General features: G+C 35.7%; 1 protein-coding gene and 1 pseudogene across 1 annotated transcript in view; both read right to left on the bottom strand.

Annotated features, from left to right (window-relative positions):
* Positions 1 to 11,810, bottom strand: part of LOC120201104 (protein TIC236, chloroplastic-like) — a 54,134-nt gene extending 42,324 nt beyond the window's left edge. Inside the window, 13 exon segments of the mRNA XM_039201777.1 lie at positions 6,046 to 6,414; positions 6,417 to 6,570; positions 6,689 to 6,712; positions 6,714 to 6,795; positions 6,798 to 6,843; positions 7,286 to 7,369; positions 7,469 to 7,557; positions 7,560 to 7,698; positions 7,978 to 8,040; positions 8,952 to 9,092; positions 10,147 to 10,251; positions 11,411 to 11,470; positions 11,559 to 11,810. Of these exon segments, the coding sequence (XP_039057708.1) occupies positions 6,046 to 6,414; positions 6,417 to 6,570; positions 6,689 to 6,712; positions 6,714 to 6,795; positions 6,798 to 6,843; positions 7,286 to 7,369; positions 7,469 to 7,557; positions 7,560 to 7,698; positions 7,978 to 8,040; positions 8,952 to 9,092; positions 10,147 to 10,251; positions 11,411 to 11,470; positions 11,559 to 11,798 (1,596 nt within the window). The 5' untranslated portion in view covers positions 11,799 to 11,810.
* A 7,515-nt stretch (positions 11,811 to 19,325) lies between these two features.
* On the bottom strand, positions 19,326 to 27,291 carry LOC120201101 (annotated as a pseudogene).
* Positions 27,292 to 27,850: the final 559 nt, after the last annotated feature.

The following is a 27,850-nucleotide window of genomic DNA, read 5'->3' as shown; positions in this document are numbered from 1 at the left end:
CGAAAACTCTTTATATTTAGTAGTGTACCATGCCACCAGTCTGTATCTAGCTAGGAAAAACATATTGATCTGGTCCAACGACCCACCTTCAAACACTATAATGTTCCTGTACTTCCAAATAGACCACAAAACAGCCCCGAGAATGACTTTCCAAATATCTGATTTCAAGACCAATCCCCACCTAACTTGCAGGAAAGAATCAGGGCCAAAATGTAAACATTATTGAACATTCCAAATTCTTATAAATCTACTAGGGAAAAAATAGGAGGCTACTAGGAAAAAATAGTGCCTAGGATTAAGCTATACTTTCTCTGATACCATGTCAAAAATGGAGTAATTCCATTATATTTTTTCATAGAATAGGTACAAGAATATATACACAAACAATATCTTATCTTAGGAAACTTCTACGTTGGGTAAGTGGCCTATTCTAGGTAATAACTAAATCCCTTAAAGTAAGGATTGTAAGACAATCTATAAGATTCTACTTAATTACATAATCTTCCCCTTTTTTTGATAGAAATAGGTCTCATTAAAAACCTCCCTCTTAGTTGGCTCTTGTGGAAGAGGCAACTAGCGGAAGGAGGAAAAGAGTACCTCATCTTATTGATAAACCATAATTACATAAGATTACAACTTACATAATAAACTTCCCGAAATAAAATACAAACCAAAACAACAATAAAGCTCTAAACATCAACCAATCCTCTCCTTAGCTAACTTGTCTGCCTCCCAATTGCAGCTCCTAGGAATCCATCTAACAATAATACCCCTAGCAGAAACTAAGGCCCCAATTTCCCCAACCAAAGTACTGAAAAACGTTGGGGCAGAATATGGCATCAAAATCTAATCAACTGTTGTTTTACAATCACTCTCTAGGATTAATCTTCCCTTCAATGCCCATTCAGAAGAAAGGAATAAATCAATTCCATGCTTAAAAGGTCTGTGAATTGTGAGGCTGACAGCTTGGCTAAGGCAGGGATAGGGTAGTTTTTTCTGGACAGGGGTGTTTCAGAGGTAAGGTTTGAGCATGGGGAGATGGTTGTATTAGCAGGATGTTGTGTGTAATGTTTATCTTATGGAATGAAATTTGAGACACTCTTTTCCTCCTTCCAATATCCGTTGATGTACTTTTGTACATCAATGGTTATGAAGGGGGTTTTAATGAGGTCTCGCTATTTATAAAAAAATGATTATACTTTCTGACACAAAACAATACACTGAACAAAACCATTAAAGATCACGATATAGTAGACAAACATGAGATAGAGGTTTTTGTATCAAATAGACACACTAGATCTTATCATCTCAATGAGAATAGGTATTTAATTAGTTTGTATATACTGATAACAATGAAATAATCCAATAAAATTAAAAATAGAATTAACGAAACAATAAGATACAAAAAAAAATATAAGTATTGAGAATGACTACAATTTAGTCAATTGAACTTTCATGGAAAAGTTATGCAACATATAATTCTTTTTCTTACCTCGTCACACTATCTAATTTCAATTGAAACATGTTATTTCCATAGAGGATCCAACAAAGGCTCCCCTTTTACTCCCAAACCTAATCCTGAGTTCTATAAATGACTGCCTCATTCATTATAAGCTTCAAATAACCACAAAAAAGGTTAACTACATCAAATGTACCATTTAAAAATGGAAAAGTAAAGATGTGTGTATCGAAACATAGTTACTAAAATATCCACTTCATAAAAAAAGGAGTCGTGATAAAATTTTGAACAGGAGAAAGCATGCAATGGGCAAATGCCTGCATAACATCATTATTCTATAGCAGCCAAAAACACTTCATGCACAGGTAACCCTTGAATGCAACATATTATAAGGATGCATCTATCCTAGACTACCCACATAAATTCTCAAATTGCTATGTAATTATCACCTTCAACCAAGGATGCAGCCATTTTGGAAAGTATTTTAAAAGATTGGAATTCTTGCACTCTAATGACTTTTTCGGAAAGTATTGGTTAAGGGCCCCCTCCAGTTGCTGAATTAAAAGCTATTAAAAGAGGCATTGAATTTGTTCCTTCTTCAGTTTGGGTTTCTGTTGGTAGGTTGATTGTTGAAAGTGATTGTAAGTCGGCAATGGAGTGGATTCAGTCTCCGTCTTTGGCTCCTGCCTTCTTTAACTCTCTAGTTAAGGAGATTGTCTCTTTTTTCTGATAAGGTGTCTTTAGTTAGGTGGATTCCAAGGGCTTGTAATTGTGAGGCAGATAGTTTACCAAAGGAAGGGATTGGGTGAATGTAAGGTTTTGGTTTTAGGATGTTTTATTCGTTTTTGTAGTTTCTGTTTTCTGGTGTAATTGTCAAGTCTTATGTAATGTTGTTATATTAATAAATTAAGGCACTCTTTTCCTCCTCCCACTGGTCGGTTCTTTTTTTGGGGAAAGGAACCACTATGAGGGAGGTTTTTAATGAGGCCTCCTATTTCTATAAAAAAAAGATGCATCTATTTCATTTTTTGTCAAGTCTAGAAATTTTTCCAGTTCAGAACTGAATGAAGAATTACGAGAAAATGGATAGCAAAATTCTTCACCATATTAATATGACAAGGTGATGCATAATAAGTCACTTCCCAGTCAACATTAGACACCAAGAAGCTACAAACACAATTGTAAAAGGAAACTAATTGGCCAATTACATATGTCATACATTGCTAAAACATATTTTTTTCTGCAACACTTTCAACACTGACAACTCTTAAAGAATTACTAAGAAAAGTTAGCAAACCTCTTCACCATCTGATAAGAATGTCAGATTGCAATTAGTGTTGTAGAGAGGACACCACCAGTCAACAATAGACACATGGAAGCTACAAAAGCAACTTAAACCTTCCTCGCTAGTTGGAAAGGCTATAAGGGCTAAGGGCCATACTCTTACCAGCCATCAGTCTATTTAGGTCCACATCCTAAGCATTCTCAACAAAAGCAACACTCTTTCACAACTTCAACCCATGTCTTATTTTCCCTTTCCCTCCCATCGACCTAATGAAATAACATCATATTTTTTTTGATAGGAGGTGGAGGCCTCATTAAAAAACCCCTTCTTGATTAAAGGAACACCACTCGATTTTCCTTAATCAGTGGAAGGAGGAAAAGAGTGCCTAAAATTTTATTAATAATTGAAAGATTACATAATGTTTAAGAACAAATAATCCCCTTACAAAAACAACCCTCAACCCACCTTGACACATATCTGACATAAAGGAGAAACAACAAAACCTAATAAACATAAGAAAACTATCCAATACCAGCCTTAGCTAATGTATCTGCTTCAAAATTAGCAATTCTGTCTACCCATTTAATAGCACCCTGCAAAACCTTAATCATTTCAGCAACTTCTTTGACTAAATCTCGAAAACCTGCAGGACAATTCTCCAAGTTCTTAATCCAATCCACAACAGATTTGCTGTCAGATTCAACAATCCACTGATTCTTAAAAAACTGAAGAATAGAATCAAAGATAATTACACCCCTTTTAATGGCTATAATTTCCAGCAGAGTAGGAGAACTTGGACCAGTTATTTCCTTGAAAGAACCCTTGATAGCGCCAAACTCATCTCTTAATAGACCACCTACACCGCTATTACGCCAATCCTTACAAACTCCTGCATCTACATTCAACTTTAAAAAGCCCTTAGGAGGGGGGATCCAGGGATTACTTTATGGACAGAATGTGTTGTAGAAAAGCAAGAATCTGCAATAGATGGATCATTAATAATAGATTCTTTAGAGATGGGAACCTCTTTGAACTTAGCTAAGAACCATGAAGCTAGTCTCATCCTGGCCATGAAGAATAACTCAATCTGATCTAAAGACCTTCCTTCAAACACCACTTCGTTTCTGAATTTCCAAATAGTCCAAAGCACTACTCCCGGAATTAAGGACCAAACCGAAGAAGCAAGCACCATATCAAACCAAGCAATTAAAAAACCATGAACATTAACATGACGAACCGAACTAAATTTCCAAATCTTCAGAAACTTATTCCAGAGGGACCATGCAACCGTGCAAAAGAAAAAAAGAATATTAACAGATTCCAACTCTTTATTGCACATAGGACAAGAAACATCAACAATCCCCGAAACTCCTCTTTTCTGTAATTCCAACTTAACCGCCACTTTTTGGTGCGCTAATTGCCATATAAAAGTCTCTATTTTTGGAGGGACCAGCCCCCTCCAAATACAATTATCCCAGAAATTGTCTTCTACCGGACCAAGAAAACAGGTCTTCAAACAAGAGTTGACAGAAAAAATACCTTCCCCATTCCCTTTCCAAATCAAACCATCTTTGGACTCTTGGAAAAGACTATAATTATGAATGATGGTTTGAAAATTTAAGAACTGTTCCAGCTCCCAATCACACAGGTTCCTTCTCAATTGCACAAACCAAATCCACCGTGAAGATTTGAACTCACCGAACTCATTTAACTTCCCAACCTTATTCAGGGAAAGAGCAAAGATCCTCGGAAAAGCAGTCTTCAAAGGACGATCAAGAGCCCAAATATCAAACCAAAACCTTATGCTCGTCTCATTACCCACTTTAATTTGAAACATACTTCGAACCTTCTCACCAAACTGATTATCTTTATAATGATTATTAACCACTGATTTCCACAACCAAGAAGCATTATTTGGTACTTTGCTGTTGAAAAAAATCAGATTAGTGTTCAAATTGTATTTGGAGCAAATCATCTTCTTCCAAACTGAATCCCTACCATTAGCAAACTTCCAAAACCATTTTTCTAATAATGCCCTATTCATAAGATTAATGTTCAATACACCCAGACCACCCCTGCTTTTGGTTCACACACTGTGGACCAGTTTACCCAGTGAATTTTATTATAATCTGCAGTTCATCCCCATAAAAAATTAGCCTTGATGGAGTTTAACTTCGAACTAACTGCTGCTGGAATTTTAAACATAGACAGAAAGTAGGTATGTAAATAACATCATATTTTTAAACCCCAATATTATATTGTCTATATTGTAGGAATTACTCACTTTGTCAGATAGGCTATAATGGCCATCAATATATTTAGGTCCTCATCCTAAGAATTATAAGCAAAAGTATCATATTTTCACAGCTTCAATTCACATCTTCTTTGCTCTTTCTCTCCCTTTGACACGATGTAAGAAAATAATATTTTTAAACCTCTATATTATATCGTCTATATTGTAAGAAATACTGCAACATATAATTCTTTTTCTTACCTCGTCACACTATCTAATTTCAATTGAAACATATTATTTCCATAGAGGATCCAACAAAGACTCACCTTTTACTCCCAAACCTAATCCCGCGTTCTATAAATGACTGCCTCATTCATTATAAGCTTCAAATAACCACAAAAAAAGTTAACTACGTCAAATGTACCATTTAAAACAGAAGAGTAAAGATGTGTGTATCGAAACATAGTTACTAAAATATCCACTTCATAAAGAAAGGAGTGATAAAATTTTGAATAGGAGAAAGCATGCAATGGGCAAATGCCTGCATAACATCGTTATTCTATAGCAGCCATAACACTTCATACACAGGTAACCCTTGAATGCAATATATTGTAAGGATGCATCTGTCCTAGACTAACCACATAAATTCTCAAATTTCTATATAATTAATTTTGGGGTAAGTACAGTATGGTGCTTAGGGGTATTTAATTTTGGGTTTTCGGGTTGTTTGTAAGGGGGTTTATCTTGATGTTTAAATCGAATGTATACTTTTATTATTAATGAAGTATAAGGCACTCTTTTCCACCTTCCACTTTAAGGAAATCATTTTGAGTTCCATTAATCATGAAGGGGGTTTTTAATGAGGCCTTCAATTCTTATAAAAAAAAAAAAGAAATACTACAGACACCTCAAAAGAGCATGCTAAAGTTTCATCTAGCAGTATAATGTGGCCCTCTCAACATATACACCAGAACTTTTACCATCATAAGCCCTAAGATGACTTGAATATAAACACAATAAAAGTTTTAATAGGTATCTTGCCTAGTGGACAAAGTTCGTAGACAGTACCTTTACAGAGTCTTGAGAGATGCTCAATTGCCCGCCCAACTGAGGTGCCAACATTAACTGATTCAGTCTGAGACCTGAGACAGACAAGTCACCAACAAGACTCTTTTTACTCATATTATCCTTTATTTTCTCCGATTGCCCCTCAGCCTTGGAACCAATATTTTCATCACTCGTAATAGAAGGCTTCAGAACCTTTCCATGAAATTTTATTTTTCCTGTTGCTTTCAAATGCGTAGGCCTTGGAGAATCAAAAGTATAGGAGGATACCAGGTTGAAAAACTCAAAACCACACATACGTAAGTCCAACTCAACTCCTTCAACAGTAAATGGCACAGTGATATTCTCACTGAACTCCTTTTGTTTAGCCAGTATTCCTCCATGTATGAAGTTTGAACTTTCGTAAACAAATCAAAAGCAGCAGATGAAGAATTAACAGTGATACAATCGGGTGCAATCATTATATCTCCTCGAGCATCACTAAATGACCCTTCAGCTTTCGGTGCAGTCCACTTGATATCAAACCTCCTATGTTCAAACGGAATGCCAATAAACCAACGAAGAAGAAACAAGCAGAAAATTGAGAAATAAAACTAGGTGGTTCTCATCCATGAACCCAAATCAAGAAGAAAGGTCAATAGCTTACGGTTTCAAAAGTGATCCAGAAAGTTGTCTCCCCGCTTAAATCCCCTAACTTGAGTGGCATAAGATGAAGATAACCTGGTATATATCGCTGCATAATCTTGTCGAAGGGAAATTTCCTGAGAAATTTACATCCATTGCTGTATCATCTTCCTCACCCTGGGATATGTAAGTACCGTACATCAGAATGGCAGAAGAAATGACTTTTGAGTGTATAATGTGTGTGTGGCAAAGAAACATACTTCGATTATTGTATTTCCAAATTGCCAACTAGTTAAAGGGAGGACTAAAGCTAAGAAATAAAATAAATGCCAACCATCCAGCATCAAATAAATCACGAATAATTGTGATTTAGAAGAGACGCAAGTAAAGATCAGTTATATAGAAGAAGCAACCTTGTAAGTCCAGAAAATAACAGTCAACGTATAAAAAGGTCAACCAGACTCTGCAATATCTAGAAAGAAGGAATGAAGCAGAAAGGAGATGCATTCAACATGATACCAGAAGAAACCATAAAGTGCTTGAATAAGATGATAATCCAATGAAAATTAAGTGTTCCGTCAGCATAGCTAATTGAGCAGGAAAAGTAATATTAGCATACCTCGGGACAAATCCATGCATTTCCTGCCCCTCGAATTTCCCCACCATCCACTAGACTAGCTCGAATTCCATACAAGTCAGCAACCTATCACATATGACACATTTTCAAAAACCTTTCCACTACAATGTTATTCAAAGAAAAGTTCATCTTAATACTCATGATTTTCTAATGAAAACAACGTACACAATTGTCAGTATTAAAGGTAAAATTGGCAGACAGATATGAAAATGGAACATGGTCAAACGCTGCCACTGCACCAGCCTCCTTATTTTCAACATTGCTTCAGAGGCAGATGATGAAGGGACATCAGAAACGGAGTATGATATCTTTCTAGACACCATTCCACTCCCTACAAAAATAGGGGCATCCAGTGGACCTTGACAGTTGAACACCGCCGTCACAAAACCAGCCAATTGCAGTCAAGATAGAAAGCACTAAATTGCTTAAGAACTGGAACATAATATAGATGAACCTAGAGTGTATGAGGATTAAACTGGAACATAATATAAATGAACCTAGAGTGTATGAGGATTAAACTATCCTGCACTAATCACATCTGATTAAAGTGGAAGATGACAATGTCATCCTGTGAGAACAGAAAAGTCCTAAGAAGTAAGATATGTCATTATAAATAATTAACAATGTTAGCAGACATAGAAATAGTGATGTGATAAAATAGATGATATGCGTACTGGAAACAACAAAGGCTTCATTTTGAAGGTTTTCATCAGGGCATTTACTTCCACACATGGAACCTGGAAAAGAGTAATGGTGAATTAGAAAATTGGTGAAGAATAAAACATTGCAAGTTGTCAGATAAACAAAAGGATCACAACAAAGCTGGCACTTCAAGCTCAAAGAGAAAGCATAGGATTACAAGTCATGACTTTTTTCATTTCCTCATTGTAAATTTTGATGTAAATACTGTGTGATGCATGATGCATGTTACAAATACATTCATTTAGATTTTTAAACATAATCAAATAGTTCATCATTAGACTCAGATCTACAGACTATAAATAGTAAAATATATGGACAAAGTTGCTACTATGACAGCATCTTTGAGGTGATCACCAAAATACAGCTCGTCCTCAGGTATGAATCTAACTTCAATAATCACTTTTGAAACCTAGCACTCAAACAGATTGAAGTTGGGGGTTATAAGAGATGGCAACCTTCTTATCAATCAAAGATAACAATAAAATTTTGAAAGAATAAAATTTTCAATAGGATAACTAAGAAAAAAACATGAGAGAATCCCTTTTTTAAAACATGAAGTTCATGTTAAACATTACACACAATCGATTGACAATAGACAAAATGATCCAACCTAAATAAAATACTGCAACAATACCAAAACTTAGTTGATATGAGATAGCTCTGTTCAAAACTTCCACCAGCACGTAGGAACAATATTAACAACTAAAACAAATTGAACAAGCCTAATTCATCAGCAAGTAAAAATGCAATAATAACACCAATATGGATTATCATTTTTTCTGTTGCATGGAAAAAACACCAATAGTCCAGTTTAATTATTATTCGAATACGGATTCATTTTAGCACATACAGCAGTATCACTTTCATAGTCCAGTCGAATAACACAATTCGATGCTGAAATCAGGTCATTGAATAAAGCCTGGCCAGAATATACTCAAGTACGTGCCTGACACATTAGATGGAATTCTCCTTCCTCAGGGTGGATGCCAAAATCTCCAGAAGCTTCTAAAGGAACATTACCAAACCAGCCACTTGTATTATGAAGGAATATTCTCTGACCCCGGAAACATAAACTTGCTCAAATATCCTGCAAAAGAAAATATCGGATAGATCAATAACTTCAAAGGACATACCAGAATTAGGTCTTTAATGCTCAACTTATCTGATTTAAATGAATCAATGCAAGTCAAAGCATTCATGAACATAAAATAATCACACTAAAAGGCATAGTAGTAAACCTTAGAATACATTTTCCACTCTGAAATGCCAAGAAAAACCAACCCTCGTGACAACAGGAAAAGAGAAACAACAAATCTTACAGAACAATATCCTCATGACACCACCTAAACCAGAAAAGTAATCTCAAATTACCACAATAACAAAGGTAAAGACATCTGCAAGAACACTTCCAATTTCCATATTACAAAACGTTAAGACCCAAGCCAAATAGCGTCTCTAAAATTTGAGAAAATAGTAGTGCATTTGGAAAGAAGAATTGGACACCCTAGGCTACGAAGTTTAGCAATTTTTACCGACAATTGTAAAAAAAGGAAAATAAAGAATGGTGCAGCATAGAGACTGCAAAGTTCTGATAAATTTACTAAAAGGCCAGTACATTGTCATCAAAATGGTGGCATCTCCGATAGAAGAGATATAAAAAACCGGTTAGCACCTAAAAAATAACTAAATCATTCAAGAGTACTGGAACATAACCAAAAAAAGAAAGGGAAAAGAGAGAGATTATCCATACAACATTTGCAGATAAAATGTATAAAACAGAGACAATCGTAAACCAAGCAAAAAGATACATAAGAAGATTACTTTCAGAACTCAGACCTGCTACAGAGACCAATAACATTTTTTACTGCTCATTTCAATTGGATGTGCTGAAAATAAATTATCAAAAATTTATCATACATCATACTGGCATAAAGCACACAGAACATGTAAATTAAAGACCAGGAAATGGGATATGCAAAATAAGCTTCGCGTATTATACATACTACCCAGCAAAATAAATGAACATTTTTCTCTTTCATGCTACAACTAGATATAGTTAATTTCAATGGAGTGCTACAAGAAATATCTGGATGGATATGAAAGCAGGGTACTACTACAGAGAAGAAGAAGCAAGGACATACAGAAAAAAATGATGGAGCATCGTATATCTGAAAGGCCAACCCTGTCACATCAATCTGTCCATGAAAATTAGGAAATGTGTCCCCTCTTGACATGCACAAGTGAACCTGCAAATAAACAAAGTTGACCAGTATATGTTATAATCTAAGGAAATAAACCAAAGGAGAGGGAAAGAATAAAAGAGGTGATGAAAGAGAAATCTGACAATTGAATTTAGGAGATTACAATAGTTATAAAAAAACTGAGTTGCTAAATAGGACTTTTCTGCTAAAGATAAAATTCTATCCAGAGATAGAGATTACAAAAACTCCCAAGACTTATCCTTTCTTATCATAAAAGACTCATAAACAAACAAGACTTCTACACAGCTGATTCTAACAGTATATATATCATTCTAACGGTATATATATCCATCAATCATCACTTTATACTGTAAGTAGGGTTTTCGGTTCTTTTACCTTCCATAGCATGATATAGCCCTTCCAACAAACAAAACTGACAAAGATATAGATATAAACCAATCCGTACTTCAAGTTCTAGTATATGTATTAGATTTCCTTTTCCCTCTCTATGAGAGAACAAACAAAAATTGGTAGAATCTTTACCACTTATTGAGGGGAGAAAAAGTCTAAAGCCTAAAAAAGTTCACCCACCGCCATTTGATATGTTTCTAGGTGACCACTCACGAAAAATTGTCTCTCCAAGGACAAGGGTAGATGGACTCAAATCATAGTGGTTTCATAAATATCAACCATTCTATGGGCTAATGTTATGTAATCAGACTAGGGAGCAAGCATCACAGCATCCAATACAAGCATGTTTCCAACACAGATACGTTCTATTTTAATAAGTTAGTCAAGTATTTGGACGGTCTTTAGAGCCATAGCATGGCCTGATAGGTGTCGGACATTGGAAAATTCAAGAACAATGGAGAGTTAGAGCAAAATGGTAATGTAGCGTAGTGATACTATTATATCTATCTCCCTTCGTCAATAGTGCTATGGGAACTCAAACCTGGAAGCCGCTAAAGAACTTCCAATGCAATTGACCATGAAATTTAAGACGTAAAGAGAAATTGATAGAAAAAGAGCAAAAGGGATCACAAATATCATATAGGAGTGTTAAAAACACCTTTGAACATGGTACTGGAATACATATAAAATGACTTGGCTGTGCATATAGTTTCTAAAAGATCACAGCATGATATGTATATAATGCCAGAAAAAAACAAATGCATGAAAAAACAAAGTGAAGTCAGAAAAGCACCTCGCCACTGGCTCTTCCTTTAAGCCATGTGACTGGAATTTCTAAAATCCTTTCAAAAAGCTGTTGAAAAGAAAAACATAGACATCAAATTCATGCTGGATCAAATGCAGAAAGAAAAGTTAATCATCACATTCTTTTTATACCTTACCGGAACAAAGAGGTTGGAAATATTTAAATTTGCATGCCACTTTTGATCTAATTTATCAACAAAAACATCAGTAGACAACCAGCCACCATCTTCAGACACCAAATCTGATCTCCAAGTTTTACAATTGCCACAGAGTTGTACATGCACAAGGCCATAATGATTTTGGAACTTCACATATCCAGAAGCATTCTCCATCTCTCTACAAACAATATCAAACATTTTAAAACATAGAACTAACATAAGCCATCTATTGTTTATAATTTTTTTTTACCTGAACATGGCAAACACATAAATAGAAAAAGATCAGATGGAGTAAGTGTGTATTGATTATTTAAAGGAGGGATTAGGCTTCAAGAGTGATTTTATTTTCAAAATGTGTTGAATTATTTGTTTGGCATATCAAGACAACGAATTTGGTAAATGTCTCTGATTTCTGGATCTGAATACTTTTTTTTGATAGAAGTTGGAGATCTCATTAAAAGACCCTTCGTAATTGACCCTTTCGAAAAGGAAAGGGTCAAACAGTGGAAGGAGGAAAAGAGTACCTCATTTCATTAATAACAGAAAGATACATTAAAAAACCTTTACAAAACAGCCTGTTCTCAGCCAATCCCTGCCTTAGCTAACTTATCGGCTTCCCAATTACAACTCCTAGGAATTAACTTCACTATCAGACCCCTGGACATAACATAAGACTCAATTTCGTTAATTAAAATTCTAAAAAACACCGGAGAGATACTGGGCAACTGAACCCAATCCACTGCATTCTTTCAATCCGTTTCCAGAATTAATCTGCCCTTAGAAGCCCAAACAGATGAATAGAAAATGCCAACAGCTTTTCTAATAGCCTTCAACTCTGCTAATGGGGGAGGACCTGGACCTAATCTCTCTGAAAACGTGGCTAGAACAAAACCATTATGATTTTTGAGGATACCCCCAATGCCACCTATCAACCCATCCTTTCTAACAGCACCATCGACATTAAATTTAAAAAAATCAGCAGGTGGTGGGAGCCATTTATGAACAGTCTTGCTTGTAGTCTGTAGACCCTTATAACCATCCGCTAAAGTGGGATCAGCTATTAGCGAGTCCACCGGAATCTGCACTTGATGAAACTTAGCCAGAAACCATTTGACTAACCTGACCTTGATGATGAAGAAAAGTGAAGATCTGTCCAAAACCATATTTTCGAAAAAAATAGAATTCCTATAATTCCATATCGACCAAAGAACCACTGCTGGAACAAAATTCCAGATCATTGAATTAGTCACCAAATCAGACCAGGAACTAATAAGGGAGCAAATATCCCCAGGCAAAACTGTGCTAACGTTCCACAGATTGAGAACATTAGTCCAAACCTCGTGAGCCACTGGGCATACAATAAATAAATGTTGAACCGTTTCTGCACTTAACAAACACAACGGACAAAGCTCTCCATCAGCTAACTGGACCCCCCTATTTTTCAACTGAGATTTAACTGCCAATTTTTGGTGTGAAACTTGTCAAAGAAAGGATTCTATTCTAGGAGGAACCAAACCTGTCCAAACACAATTCTTCCAAAAAGGATTCGCCAATTGGTCAATCCCTATAATCCTTCTACAAGAGCTTACAGTGAACAAACCATCTCCCTTCCCTGTCCACGATAAAAAGTCGTCCACTTCCTCTGTTAGCTGCGAATTGTTCAATTTGATCATTAATTGCAGCCATTGCTCCAACTCCCAATCACATAAGTTTCTTCTTGTACGAATATCCCAAATCCAACCATTCGAGACATAATTACCAAACTCTCTAACCCTTCCCGATTTATTCGTGGACAATACAAAGATTCGCGGAAACTGAAATTTCAGTGGAGTACAATCAGCCCATACATCATTCCAAAAAGAAATAGATTTGCCATTCCCCACTTGGATTCTAGAATGAGATCTTAGCCTCTCACCAATTACATCATTCTTCAGGAAACTACTAACAATTCCCTTCCAAATCCAAGAGTCTTGTGAAGAATACACACTATTAACCGACATAGTCGAACTATCCAAATTGTGTTTACAGCAAATAAAATTCTTCCACAAAGTGTCCTTCTCATTAGCAAATTTCCAAATCCATTTCCCTAGCAGAGCCCGATTAGAGAGATTTAAATCTAAGATCACTAAGCCTCCTTCATCTTTCGAACGACACACCGTTCGCCATTTCACCCAATGGATATGCTTCTTCTCTGAACCTTCTCCCCACAAAAAACCAGCCATCAACGAATTCAATTTCTGACTGACTTTACACGGCAATTTGAAAATAGATAAGAAAAAATCGGCAGAGATGATAAGACCGATTTCAATAAGACCAACCTACCAGCCATGGATAAAGTCGAAGCTTTCCAACTTGCCAATTTATTGTTAAAACTCTGTAAAATTGGTTCCCACAAAACCTCTGAATTCTTCTTTGCCCCTAACGAAAAACCTAGATATACCGTTGGGAACGAACCCACAGAGCACCCAATGGAGGATGCCCAATCTATTAGGGTAGCTTATTCAATATTGATCCCATATAAATGACTTTTCGATAAATTTAGGTCTAGCCCAACCATCAAACTAAAAATACTCAAAATTCGTTTAACATATCTGATTTGCGCAATGGAAGCAGTGCAGAAAATTATTAAATCGTCTGCAAACTGAAGGTGTGACAACTGGCAAGAATAGGCAGACCCTCCAACTTGTCTTAAGCCTTTAGGCATCGGAATCTCCTTTGTGGGTGTACCATTCAACAAAACAGAAACCGACGCAGTAGAAAGGCAATACGAGATCCACGAACACCATCTTTCACCAAAACCCGTCTCCTTCATGATTCTGAGTAGAATTGGCCATTCAATCGTATCATATGCTTTGCAAAAATCTGCTTTAAAAACAACACCTTTCAGACCTTTTTCCCTCCAATAATCTATAGCTTCATTAGCGATAAAAGCACAATCTAGCAACTGTCTTCCAGGAATGAAGGCGAACTGCGAGGAGTTGACAATGCCTTCAACACACGATATGAGTCTTTTGGATAAAACTTTAGACATGATTTTATACATGATTCCAACGAGACTAATCGGTCTATAATCTTCCAAACATACTGGATTTAGTTTCTTCGGAATTAAGGTTATGAAAGAGTGATTGATACCGTGTTCCCAATTCTTATTCTGATAAAAATAGCAAAGAACTTCATCACCGAATCCTTTAGAAAATGCCAACACCTCTTCATAAATCCCATTGTTAGCCCATCCGGACCAGGCGGCTTATTACTGTCTGAACTCGAGATCGCTTCCCAAACTTCTTGTTCTGAAAACTGCACCTCTAGTCGCTCCCTTTGATCAATAGATAATTTGGAAAATCCAAGATTTAAATCTTCCACCTCTAAAGTTGCAACACAGTTGAAAGCCATTGTGAAAAAATCTGTTACATGGTTTTAAATTTGATCAGGATTCGAAATCTCCTGTCCATCAATTATCAAAGAAGAGATAGAGTTCAATTTTTTCCTGCTCGAGGCATACAGATGAAAAAACCTCGTATTCTTGTCTCCCTCCTTAATCCATTTAGCCCTTGACTTTTGAAACCAAATCCTCTCATCTATCCTGTGCAACCTCCAAAGCTCACTCTTTAGGAGCGATAACTGCCTCCAATCTTGGGGCGAAAAACTATTGTTCTGTAAGTTTAACTCCATATCCAGAATTTTGTTATCCAGTATCGAAATAGAGTCTGAAATCATTGTATGCCTACTGCCTGACCAGATTTTAATCACCTTTTTTGTACCTTGCAGAATACTAAAAATGCCTCTACGATTATTTTCCCTGTTAAGGTTAAAAATTGTAGAACTGACCAACTCTTCAAAACCCTCTTCCTCTAGTAAGTAATTGAAGAATCTGAGAGGTTTGGGGCCCCAACTCAGACGATTCTCTTGAAGTAAGACCGGATTATGATCCGAGAGAGACTTTGGAAGAAGACTTTGAACTATGTTTGGGAAAGAAATCAAAAAATCTCCATTAATAAGAAAACGATCCAATCTAACCCACGTTGGACACTCCCTATTGTTGCACCAAGTGTACCTGCCACCCACTAATGGAAGGTCCATTAATTCAGTTTGTTGAACAAAGTTCCTGAACAGCTCAATCGTGTGCCAATTTTGAAACGCCCCCAACTTCTCATCCGTCTGTAGATAGGCGTTAAAGTCTCTTTCAATACACACTGGGACATTTAGGTCTACTACAAACTCCTTTAACACATTGAAAAAAGCCTATTTATCCTCCTCAATAGAAGGGCCATACACATTCAAAACTGCACACTCCACCATTGACGATTTAAAAGAACCCACGATTGCTATGAATCTGCTGAAAGAAAAAATTTGTTTAACGACAAACTCATCCTCATTCCACATGCACAATAATCCTCCAGCAGCACCCACTAATGGAGAAAAATTAAACCCTTTAAGCCAAGACCCCCTATTCTTCTTCTTAAGGCAAGCTGAAACTGATCACGCTTGGTCTCCTGTAACAACAAGATAATTGGTCTGCTCTTCTTTACAAGTTTGGCTACTGCACTGACTTTTTCTTGTCTACCTAGACCCCTAATATTCCACGATAACAAGCTTATATTCAACATAACAGAAACTAAAAACAGAAAACACAACCCAGCAGAACAAAGAAGAAGCCTAAAATTTCTTCAACCCCTCTTCAACTCCAGCTCCTCGATTTTATCCTCTAAAATCTATTGACCCCCTTTAAAGGAGATTCCCAACAAGTCACAAACCTCCCTAGTAGCTACAGCTTCGATTCTAGCTTCAACAGAAGCTTGAGAAGACTGAGAGGTCACCCTGAATTGTTCCAAAGACTCCCTGACCATACTGCTGAGCACCCTTCTATAAACTCTATCAAAAAAACTAATAGACACTTCACCCACAGAGCTCGCACTTCCCGAATGACATGGAGAAATTCTAAGCTTTCTATGGTTAGTTAACATTTTGACCGAGACAAATTTTCTGAAGGCGGAAAATTCTCCTCAGCCAAAAATTTACCATCCAAAAAACTTCCTGAAGAAATTCCATCACGATTAACATTTCTTCTATCTCTAACACTCATATTAGAGAAACTGCCCTCTTCAAAACTGACCATATTATTCTCCATAACCATCTTCAATTTCTTTGAATCGACCTTATTAACAGCAGAAAAGTTATTCCTCTCTAAGTCCATATGCAATTGTGAACCCAAAGCAAGAATCCCATGAGGACTCCTCTGACCATCCGAGAGCTCCTTAGCCATTTTGCCAACCTGCTCCCCAATTCCCATTTCCTTCTCCCCTCCTGTAATCATTCTCGACTGCCTAAAAATGTCATCTTCCGCGACTAACAAGGAGTTGGCTGAAATATGATTTGGATGAAGTGAAGAAATACCCCGTCCTTTTAAAATTATAATCTGGCCCATAAGGGCAAGATGATTTAGTCGATGAAGAAGAGCCCATGTTATCCTCAGATTGGGTCTTATCATCCAGGTCAGCATTTCTCAAACCCAAACCCACGTGACACCCATTATCATTCTTTTGTCCTATCGGCTTTTGATTAAAAGCAGGCCCAGAAAGAAAGATTTTCTTAATTGGAGAAACAGTTGCCCCATTATCATATGAAATGACAATATTGTCCGAGACCGTTATATCCCTCAATCCCAGACCCACGTGAGAAGAAACACCAAAAGAGAGTAAAACTCCCTCAAGTTTAGACTAATCTTGTATTTCCCCATCCACAGACACCTTCAACTATAGAAAATTCCATCAACACAAATTACGATGGTTCCTCTTCGTCTCCTCTCTAATTTCCATTTCATCATCTTTTCTTCTTTTGCTTCAATCTTGCACGTCTCTAGAGCATGTTTGGTAGAGAATATGGGTACTGACAGTCGAGAACTTGTGTTACTATTTAATCGGCCAAAATGTTGGGTCTTTGACTATTTAAAGATGGTTTAGAGTTATTTATAATGGTAATTTAAAAGGCTCAAGTGGAAATTTTAATGTATGCGAATTCAGTTTGTTTGAAAGGTATGGCGCAGTTGTTTCAAAGTGGTGAAAGACTGATAGAATCATAGAAAAGAAAGGATGAGGTATTACCGATTCAATTTTTGTAACTTTCTCAAAGTCCCTTTTTCTTCAAAGTCCATCACAGTTCATTGTTACCCTAAAAACAATTCAGATCATGGATCTCACAACGCCACAATTTCTTGAACTTATCAAACACTAACCTCATATATCCAGTAGAAACCATACGATAAAAAATAACTATATTTGACATTTTTTTTATAAGAAATGGAGGTCTCATTATAAAACCCCCTCATATCCAGTAGAAACCATATGATAAAAAATAACTATATTTGACATGATTAATTGTAAAATGTGCAAGCAAAAACCTATCAAACAAAGCATGAAAGACCAAGGTCTTCCTTATAGAAAAAATGGGTATGATGAAAATCCAAGAGATATAGTAAAAAGTACATATTCGTTCTCAAACATTATCATATACAAAAAGTAATTTAGTATATAAGCATGAGGTTCTCAATGCTACAATTATTAAAAACTACTACTCAAAGCGTAAAAAGAGAAGGCAAATTGAATGCCCTATGACAAATTCTTAAAAGCAATTTAAGGTAAATTAAATTAGATCTTGATTCTTTCTTTATTAGCATAAAAATATAATCATGAAGTTCTCGATGCTACTATTATTAAAAATATACGTTATTTTGTCCAAAAAATGGCAGCGAAAAGTCAATTCAAGGTTCTCTCCCCACTGGAGCCCCTTGGTCTGCTTTTGTCGATAATCTGAGTAAAAGAGTCACTAGAAGAGCTTTGTGGGATCGTTTCAAGCTCCATGGCAAGGTTTTTAAGGTGTTTATTCCCATTATTAACAAGAGACCGAAGTACAGAGATTCAACTTTTGCCTTTGTTCACTTCGAGAGTCGGGAGGTTATTTTGGAAGCAGTAGCAAAGGTTGATAATACGATGATTGATGGGAAGAGAGTTTCAGTTAGGGAGGCGAAGTATCAGAAGTCGACAAGAGGGAAGAATTCAATTGGTTCAGATGTAGCAAGCTAGACCTCGAGAGAAGCTAACTTGCTAGAGTAATGCATGGCGGTGGAGCTAGGTCACGACATCAGCTCATTTGGAGTTTTTCTTCTCTTTGTGCTTTATTTTCTATCTATTTGGCTTGTACTAAACTTGAATATTTTTTGATGAACTTAGCCACACCATGTATTACCTTATTTGGTGTTGAATTTATGTTGGATGATTTTATTTCATGTTAATGGATGGTTTTGATGTTTTTATGTTCAAATGGTGTTTTGCTCACTGTTTTTACCTTTATGCGTTGTAGCATTGTAATGGCTTTTGAGAGATTTCCGTTTGATGTATGTAATATGCTTAATCTTGTAAGAGCTTTTGAGAGATTGTCATTTTCTAAGTATATATACCTAGTATCGAGAGAGCTAGATTAGATCTACATAAGCAAGGGATATACCTAGTATATATACCTAGTAGATTATAGATCCTTGAGTAATAGATAGTTAGCTTAAAATTCAAATTTAATTTGTTAGTCTTATCCCTAATCTGTTTTGTACAGTTTTACTTAGGATTGTTCGCTAAGAGTTCTATAAGTTAGGGATATCTCTTCATTCGTGATTAAGTGAAATTAAAAATAAAATCTTAGAGAAAGTTCTTTGTATTCTCTAAAACTAACAGACTCTAAAACTTACAGACGGCAATCATAATATATCATTCATTATTCAATTATATCATTGTTACAAGAAACACAACAACTAAAATGAATTCATATGTATACCATTGCCAAGGGGATTTGCTCCAGATGAGGGAACAAAACGAAATATCTGATAACTACCTCTTCTTGCAAAGAAACCAGAGTAGCAAGCTGGTTGAAGATGGTGCCAAGCTCATGAATAGTGAATTCTACATTTTGAAGAGCTTCGGCTCTGCTCTGCATGTAAGTGTCTTGCAATGGAACCATTTGTCGTTGTTACTTCTGTTGATGTTGGGCCTGGAGTAATGGCTGACTCTCCCCATCCATCTGTTTCCTGTATAATTAAGAACCAGAAATAACTCTCAAACACACACAAAATAAAGTTTCACTAGTGTGCAGCTTTTCTAATTTATATAGTTCATATAAGAAGTTAAAGCCACTAGATTAATACTGTGAAGTAGCGAACAATAGCTGATTCCAAAATATTACCAAAAAAATAAATGAGTTTTTTTCAAAAAGAAAGCATGAAAAATAAGCAAATGCATAATCTCAAACATGTGTGGTGTGCACTGCACATAGGAAAAGAAAATATAACTTTGTGGCTATTCTGGAGGAATGACAGAAAGCAATTGTTACAAACTTCTTAAATTGTAGAAGAGCAATGTTAAGAAATATTCCATGAATGAACATTCAATAACAAATTATCATCAAATGAACTTGGAAGTTCCTAAAGAAAATTCAAGACTTCCAAGCGCAAATTCTTCTCCAGTTAATTACGGAATATTACTTACCCTTCGGAGGGGGGGTCATAGATATATTAATGCAAAAAATCTAAATAAGCTAATACCTAGGAAACAACTGAGATGAAGCTCCAGACTCATTAACCCACAGAGGAAGGGTGTTTGAAGCTCCAGCAGCTGATTTTATTGCCAGGGGTCGCTGCCGTACAAAGGGATTTGGAGAATCCTTTGAAGCAGTCGAAGAAAATAACTGTCTTCTATTCTCATGAACCTTTAAGTTCTGTACAAGCCAATTCAATTACCAAATTGTCAAGGGAACGAATTGCCAATGAAATAACTACACAGGAATACTAGCCCAAAAACATCCAAGTAAATTGAGTAAACAAACTAAAAACTTGGCCTCACCTCTGTTCGCATTGTGAGGACGTCTTTGAACTCTTTTGTGGTGCTCATCAAGCGATTCGCCAAGTCATCTACAACTGGTTGAATGACTAGATGTGTCACTGGAGACATCACCTTCATTTCTAGAATTGCAGAAAAACTGAAGTTCTACCACGACAGAATTAAGGGCAGTGATATCCTCCTTGATAACTGCCGTGAGCTCTTGGATTTCCATAGTAGGGTCGTCAAAAACTGAAGTCCTTTTCGCCACTGTGAGTTAAGAAAAATATAGAATCATTTAATTTTTACGTCATAGTAAAAAATATATGGGAACATAGTAACTACAATAACAACAACAGCACTGATGAACTCCTACTAATATCAAGTCTGTTTGTCTGTTCCTACACCTGCCACTGACAAATTGTGCATACCGGAAGTCATCAAGCTTGGCTATAACAATAATACAGTCTAAACCAAGGTCCAAGACAACCAAACAAAAGCAATAATGAAATACTGACAGCTAATCAATTTGTCTTCTCCTATACCTGTCATTGACAAATTCTGCACATTGAATTTCATGATAAGCTACAATAGTACAATCTAAAACATAGCAAACACAATGGAGACCATTCCCTGCTACTTTTCAGATGATCATATCCTAACATTTGTTAGTTCAATTTCTATCAAACCACAGACAGAAAAAGGTGCACACTATCATCATTGGATATCCAATTTAGAATTACTATGCCAAGTTCTAGATACCAATAGAAAACAACATTTTCTAAAATCTATGAAATACATACATGACTGCCCCGTACCAATTTCCCAATATCTAGTGCAGCTCAATCATATAAGGTGCGTACAGAGAAGATGAACATGATGAAGAGAAGCTCCGATATAGGGAAGGACATGAGGGAAAATATACATTTTAGATGTGCAATCAGACAACAAATTTCAAGGATAAACCCTAAGAAGAAGAAATAAAAAAGCAAAAGGGTTATACCAAATTTATCACTTTCGTCCCTATAGTATTTTCTTATCAATTTAGCTCTCAAAATTGTTTAATTTTATCATTCTATGTCCTACTCCTAACTTAAAACTCTAAATTATAAACCCTAAAATATATCTTTATAAACCCTAAACCCTAAGTTGGATTTATTTAGAGTTTATAGGGGTATGATTTAGGATTTTAAGTTAGGATAGGGTATAAAATGATGCAATTGAACAACTTCGAGGAGTAAATTGATGCAAAAATATTATAGGGGTGAGAGTGATAAATTGGGTCTACTACAGGGGTAAAAGTGTATAAAAAGTAAAACGACCTATATTCAGAAGAAGAGGAAGAACAATAAAATAAATTAGGGCATTCATTTTAAGGATTAAATATATAAAAAGTGTCCAACGTATGCCTTTGGTTCTAATTTAGTGCCTAACGTTTATTTCATTCCTGTTTGGTGTCTAACGTTTCATTCCATTAGTCATTTAGGTGTCCGAGCCGTTAACGATGTTAATTTGGTTGTTAAGAGACACATGTCACAACCATGTAATTTTAAAATTTTTATTTAAAATTAAAAAATTAAAATTATATATATATTTTTTAAAAAGAAAACACAAATTTTGAAATAAACTCAACTTTGAAAATCTTCATTTCAACTCCTAAACCCACATCGGCCGCCGCCTTTTGCCGTCGATGAAGCTCCACCCGACCTCCCCTCCACTCGACGACCAAAACCCCCATAAAATCATGACCGATCAATGACGAATTAATATTTTATACCCCGCAAACCCTATGATGAAAATCACGATCCCACACAATTCTGATGACCGATCGATCATCGATCGATCATGATTTCATGGGTTTTTGGTCGATGAGGGGAGGGGAGGGTGGAGCTTCGTCGATGGAAAAAAGCGACGGTCGACTTAGGTTTAGGGGTTAAATGAAGGTTTTCAAAGTTTTGGATTTATTTCAAAATGTGTGTTTTCTTTTTAATATATATAATTTTAATTTTTAAATTTTAAATTTTAAATGAAATTTTAAAATACCAAGTTGTGACATGTGTCACTTAAAGGCCAAAATTAACGGTCTTTCATGGCCTGAACCAATTTGAGTTACAAAATGAAACATTAGACACCAAACTAGAACGAAATAAACATTATATATTAAACTAGAACAAAATACATACGTTGGACACTTTTTGTATATTTAAGCGTCCATTTTAATTATAACTTGCCTTAGATAAAGATCTAATGGTAAACCAAAAATGCATTCCAATCAGTACATCTTCGCTTAGAAGTTCTTAATTTCTAAGCTATACGCCCAGCAAAGCTAAAATTCATTTTCAAAAAAAAAACAACACGTGTGGTTCTTCTTTCTAAAAAATATATGTAAAAACATCCATAAATTTTTATGCAACTCCATTCATTTAAAAACAGACAACAACAACAACAATAAAATAATGTAAACGTGAGAGATATACGTTCTTACATTTTACTAACTTTAATAGCTGCTGCGAGGTCTGACGAATCCCAAACCCAATCTTAGAAGCCCTCCTATTAAACTCCGATTGATGAACAACCACAGATCTCCGTTGCTCCGTTCTCGACAAACTGCTACTCGCACCATTTTGACACTGTCCAGAAGAGAGCGACTTAACCTCTCCGCAACACTTTGAAATTCTAGTGTCCGAGCCCTAAATGACGATTGTGCCACTTTCACATGCATTTGATATTTTTTGCTAAACCTTATCGATCTTCAAATTGAAATCCAAAATACCTAACAGAACATTCGATTCCTTGAGAGAAAGGAAAATCGAAATGCTTAAAAGTTCAATTTTCTCGATTCCCTTTGAAGTTAGGCAAATAAATAGGGATATGAATGTAGATTCTTATTTCAAAACCGGAGAGATCAGAAACCGTAATCTACCGCTTATACTCAGATTGAAGGTCGACGCGGATATGAATGTTTCGAAATTGTGAGGAGTAATCTTTTTTTTCACTTATGACGTGAATGCGATCGGAACGTGAAACCTAAAGCAAATGATTTGGGGTGTGGTTTTAGAAGGGAAATGCAAAGACTAAAATCCCAAACAGAGAAACATTATGAGTGGGGTTTCTGACGAGCGATTGTTTATGTACTGTTGTTGTCACCGACGTTAGTCGTTTCCTATAACGGTCGGGCCGCCTTATGGAAGTTTTTAGTAAACTACAACATAAATCACTAAGTTGTTAGTATGTTTACAAATGGGTAACTACAATTTGAAAAAGACAATCAAGTCCCTCAATTAATTAATCTACTGTAATAATCAGATCATTGAGCCGCTAAACAAAAAAAAAGCAGTATCACATGTAATAATCATAAAAATACAAATATTTTAAGTCAAATTTGAGTCAATTAATCAATTGTAACAATTAAGTTTTACACTTGTGCGCAATATAAAATATAATCGTTTATGGTGGCCAATAAACTCCAAATTTTACCATAAAATCCACCTCAATCTCCTCATTTGATAAACCAAATTAAGTTCTCAATAATCTATCTCAAAACTATGAAATTGCCCCCAAAAATTCAAAATTTGTAAACCTCGATCTTCAAAAATCCCAAAAGCCAAAAATTTATTTGTAACAAAACTAATTTAATGACTTGAATATAATGTTTTAAAACATGGTGACCTAGAAGTAAACATGGTGACTCTGCTTCTCACAGAGTGGCCTATGATATACTTTACCTATCATTTTAATTAAAATGTTTTACAATCACCAGGGTGCTTTGATTCCAGTTTTGCTGAGATTCACGCTTTGATAGTGGATCTACGCTTAGCTTGTGATAACCTTTGGGGCAAGGTGAATTTTGAATCTGATTCCATGTTGATTGGCAACAAATTGAGTACGGAAGAGGATGACTTGTCAACGCTTGGGATGTACCTAAAAAAATCTCGAGAGATTTTACTATATCCTTTGTTAGGAATGTAATAAAGTTGCTCATACACTTGCAATGTGGGCTCTAATACATGGTAATTCTCTTTTCTTTTTATTTGACTAGGATTGTCCCGATATTATTCACAGTATATACAAAACGATATTTGTAATACCTCGAAATATAAGTTAGGAGTTTCAAATTATTCAATTGGGCTTTAGAATAAACTTCCCTTAGTATATTAAGCTTTGGACTAAATGAAATTGATTTGGGCCATATATGAGCCCAATAAGCTTTAAAAGGGATGTTTTTAATCTTCGATCAAATGTGGAGGGACTTAGAGAGAAATATACCCATTTGTTTGAATCAAAGTTGAATCCCATTCATTGAGATTATCTCACGTTCTGATTTCCCTCTCATCTTTTTCATTGTCAACTTTGTCTCTTCTTTCCCACACTTTTATTTTCTTCATCCCTTCCCAAGCTAAGTAAAGTCATAACCTTTAAAGGATTCAATTATCCCTTGTGAATTCTAGGGTAAGATTCACAAACTATAACTTCTAAGCTTTCTTTTAAACACACTTCCACAAGTTTGGTTTAGTTCTCCAAAAACAGGTTTTTGTGGGGTTTATGAAATTCTCATAGTTCATTTTAAGGATTTGGCTGGTAAGAACATGTTTTTAACTTTGTTCTAAGACTCAAAATGGATTAACAACTCATTTTTATTGCTTTGGTTGGTGCAAGAGCAAGGGGAGAGCTCAAATGCTAGAAGTAAGGAAAAATTAGTCCTTGGGTGATTTGGAAATATGTTTCTATAGCTTGGACTCAAGGTAACATGATTCTAACTTGACCAGACCACATGTAGGTCATTACATGTGCATATTTGGTATATTAAGCTCATGAAAGCATACTAGATTAAATTTACGGCATAATTCGTATTTGATGTTTGTAAGCATGAAAGATGACAACATTTGACCTCTAAGACCTCAAATAAGACTCTAATAAACTTTGCTAGTTTTAGGAGAGTGTATTAGTGAGTTTTGGGTATAATTTTGTGCTCAAAACTGAGTACCCAGGTCCATCAGTATCGATACTATAAGAATAGTACCGATATTGTTCTTTGTTAAAAGCAAAAATTAAGTAATTTATAAGAGCAGTATCGATACCCCTTCAAGGAGTATTGATACTCGGGGTCCAGTATCGATACGTAGAGGCTCAGTATCGATACTGGGGCATTTTTGAAAACATCGAAGCCAAATTTGGTATCGATACCCAGGGTAGAGTATCGATACTCCCCATAGGAGTATCGATACCAAGGTATTTTTTCAAAACATCGAAGCTAATTTTGGTATCGATACTCAGGTAAGTATCGATACCCAAGGGGCCATTATCGATACTGCTGGTACAATATCGATACCCAAGGTGATTTTTAGCAATTTTGGTTCTATCGGTTCGGGTGTTCGGGTTTGTATATGCTAAAAATATTCAAAGCAAGTGAAAATAAACAAGTTAACTAATTTCTCACCTAGAAATCAAGCAAGATAGGATGACATAAGATTTGCATTTGTATGACGCTCGGGAAACGGCTAGGACACCCGAGTTACTCTAGCATTATGATGATCATCCTTTGTTTGTGAAATATCCGAATATTGTGTGTTTGGTACATAACTGATGCACATAAATTCCCCCGACCACACCACTTGACCTATCTCATGTTTGATATGTGCTTTTGCATGTTTATAACTTTGTATACCGACGTGTTCATGTAATGAATGCATGTAGTATTGCATAGTTATTCTCGTGGCACTGAGCTTGTGAGCTCAACGTAAGGAATGTGTTTCCGTGCGCAGGTTAGTAGAAGGATCGTTGAGCAGCCTTTCACATCAGTACATTCCAGACCAGAAGATTTCCAGAGTATGTCTTGAGTCTATTTTAGAGGGTATGTATTCTATATGGACCTTGTATTATTCGAGTCATAACTCCATTCTTTTTTTATTTAAACACTATGGTTATATATGTATGTAATCGAGAGACTCCCACATTTTGTAAACTTTGATTCAAATTCCGCTGCTATTATGATGAATGAATTTTGACGTTTATAAATGTTTTTGGAAAAGAAATTTTCAAGTTAACCATTTCGATGGTTTCGTGTGGCATCATAATCCATGAATCTTCAGGTCGGACTGGATTAGGGTGTTACAATATTTCTAATGGTTAATCTATTTGTGTTGTCTTTCCCCTTACCTAGGATTAGAAGGGTTTTTAATGAGGTATATTTCTTTTCAAAAAAATAAAATAATGTCTATATTTGGGTACGAACCAAACGATCTTGGTAGTAAAGAAAATGTTGTTATTTCTTGAGGTCCCGTGTTTGAGCACTAAAAATGTCAAGAGTGTGAGTATTCAATATCAAATGGTTGAGAGTTATCTTTAAACAAATATTACCTTGTACTTACCCCAAATTAATAAAAAAAATAATGTTTATATTTGGGATTTTAATGGTACAACGATCTAATTGATGCAATCAATTAATCGAAGTGATTTAATTGTGTGTGTGTGTTTTTTTTAAATACGTTGATCTAATCGTTTTTTTAAAACGATGAAAGCTGAGGAGATGGTAGCCATGATATTCCTCATTCTTTTGCTTCTAATACTCCTTTCTTTTTTCCTTAAAAAAAATACTCCTTTCTTCATCAACATTAACCTCACTCCCATTCCTTTCTTGACCTGCACCATTGACAACAGCTATGAGACAAGCACAAAAGAGGGGCCAAAATCAATCCATCCAATCTCAAACACTGCCTATTCCCCATAGATTTCAGCTTTGAAAAATCCTGAACCTTTCTAATGTACTTCACAGAACTCATAACAAATGATAAGCCTTGGGACAGTCGAATTCCCCTAACAACAGACAAAGGTATCAATCTGTACAGCATCCGCATCAACCATGTAACACCCAAAATCAGCAATATTGCACCGGAAAAAACTCTAGCCGTTCGATATAGGCACCGTGACAATCGATTTCATGGGCTTGACAGTGTAGAAAACACCAGTGAATATCAATGTGGTGCCTAAGTTAAGGTCCTTGCTAGTGTCAAGGCCAATAGTCCTATAAAATAGGAATATGGATTCCCAATTCTTCCATGACGCCATTCAATGCTGCCCATTTGGATTTAAAAGACAAGTTTCTTTTCACTTTATGAACTATGTTGATTGGTGGATGAGGTGTTTAGGCTTGGGTTTCAAAGGTCTGGGGGGGTTTTCAGAATCCATGGCTGTCAACTTATGCCAGTGATGATGAAATGTGATTGCTATATAGGTGTAACTAGGTGGTTGAGGGAAGATTTTGATCGTCTTTTTAATAAATTATGTTACATTTTGAATATTAAAAAAATTAATGGTGATGTTGATAAATTATCATAAGGTAATGTTTCATTAAAAAAATAAAAAAAAATTGTGACATGAGTAGTTCTCTTTATTTTTTAACAGTAGGTGGTCAAA

This window comes from Hibiscus syriacus, unplaced genomic scaffold (genome assembly GCF_006381635.1).
Source record: "Hibiscus syriacus cultivar Baekdansim isolate YM2019G1 unplaced genomic scaffold, ASM638163v2 tig00006991_pilon, whole genome shotgun sequence".
Taxonomy (NCBI): domain Eukaryota; kingdom Viridiplantae; phylum Streptophyta; class Magnoliopsida; order Malvales; family Malvaceae; genus Hibiscus; species Hibiscus syriacus.
The sequence above is the reverse complement of the archived record's forward strand: the minus strand, read 5'-3'. Positions and strand labels throughout refer to the sequence as shown.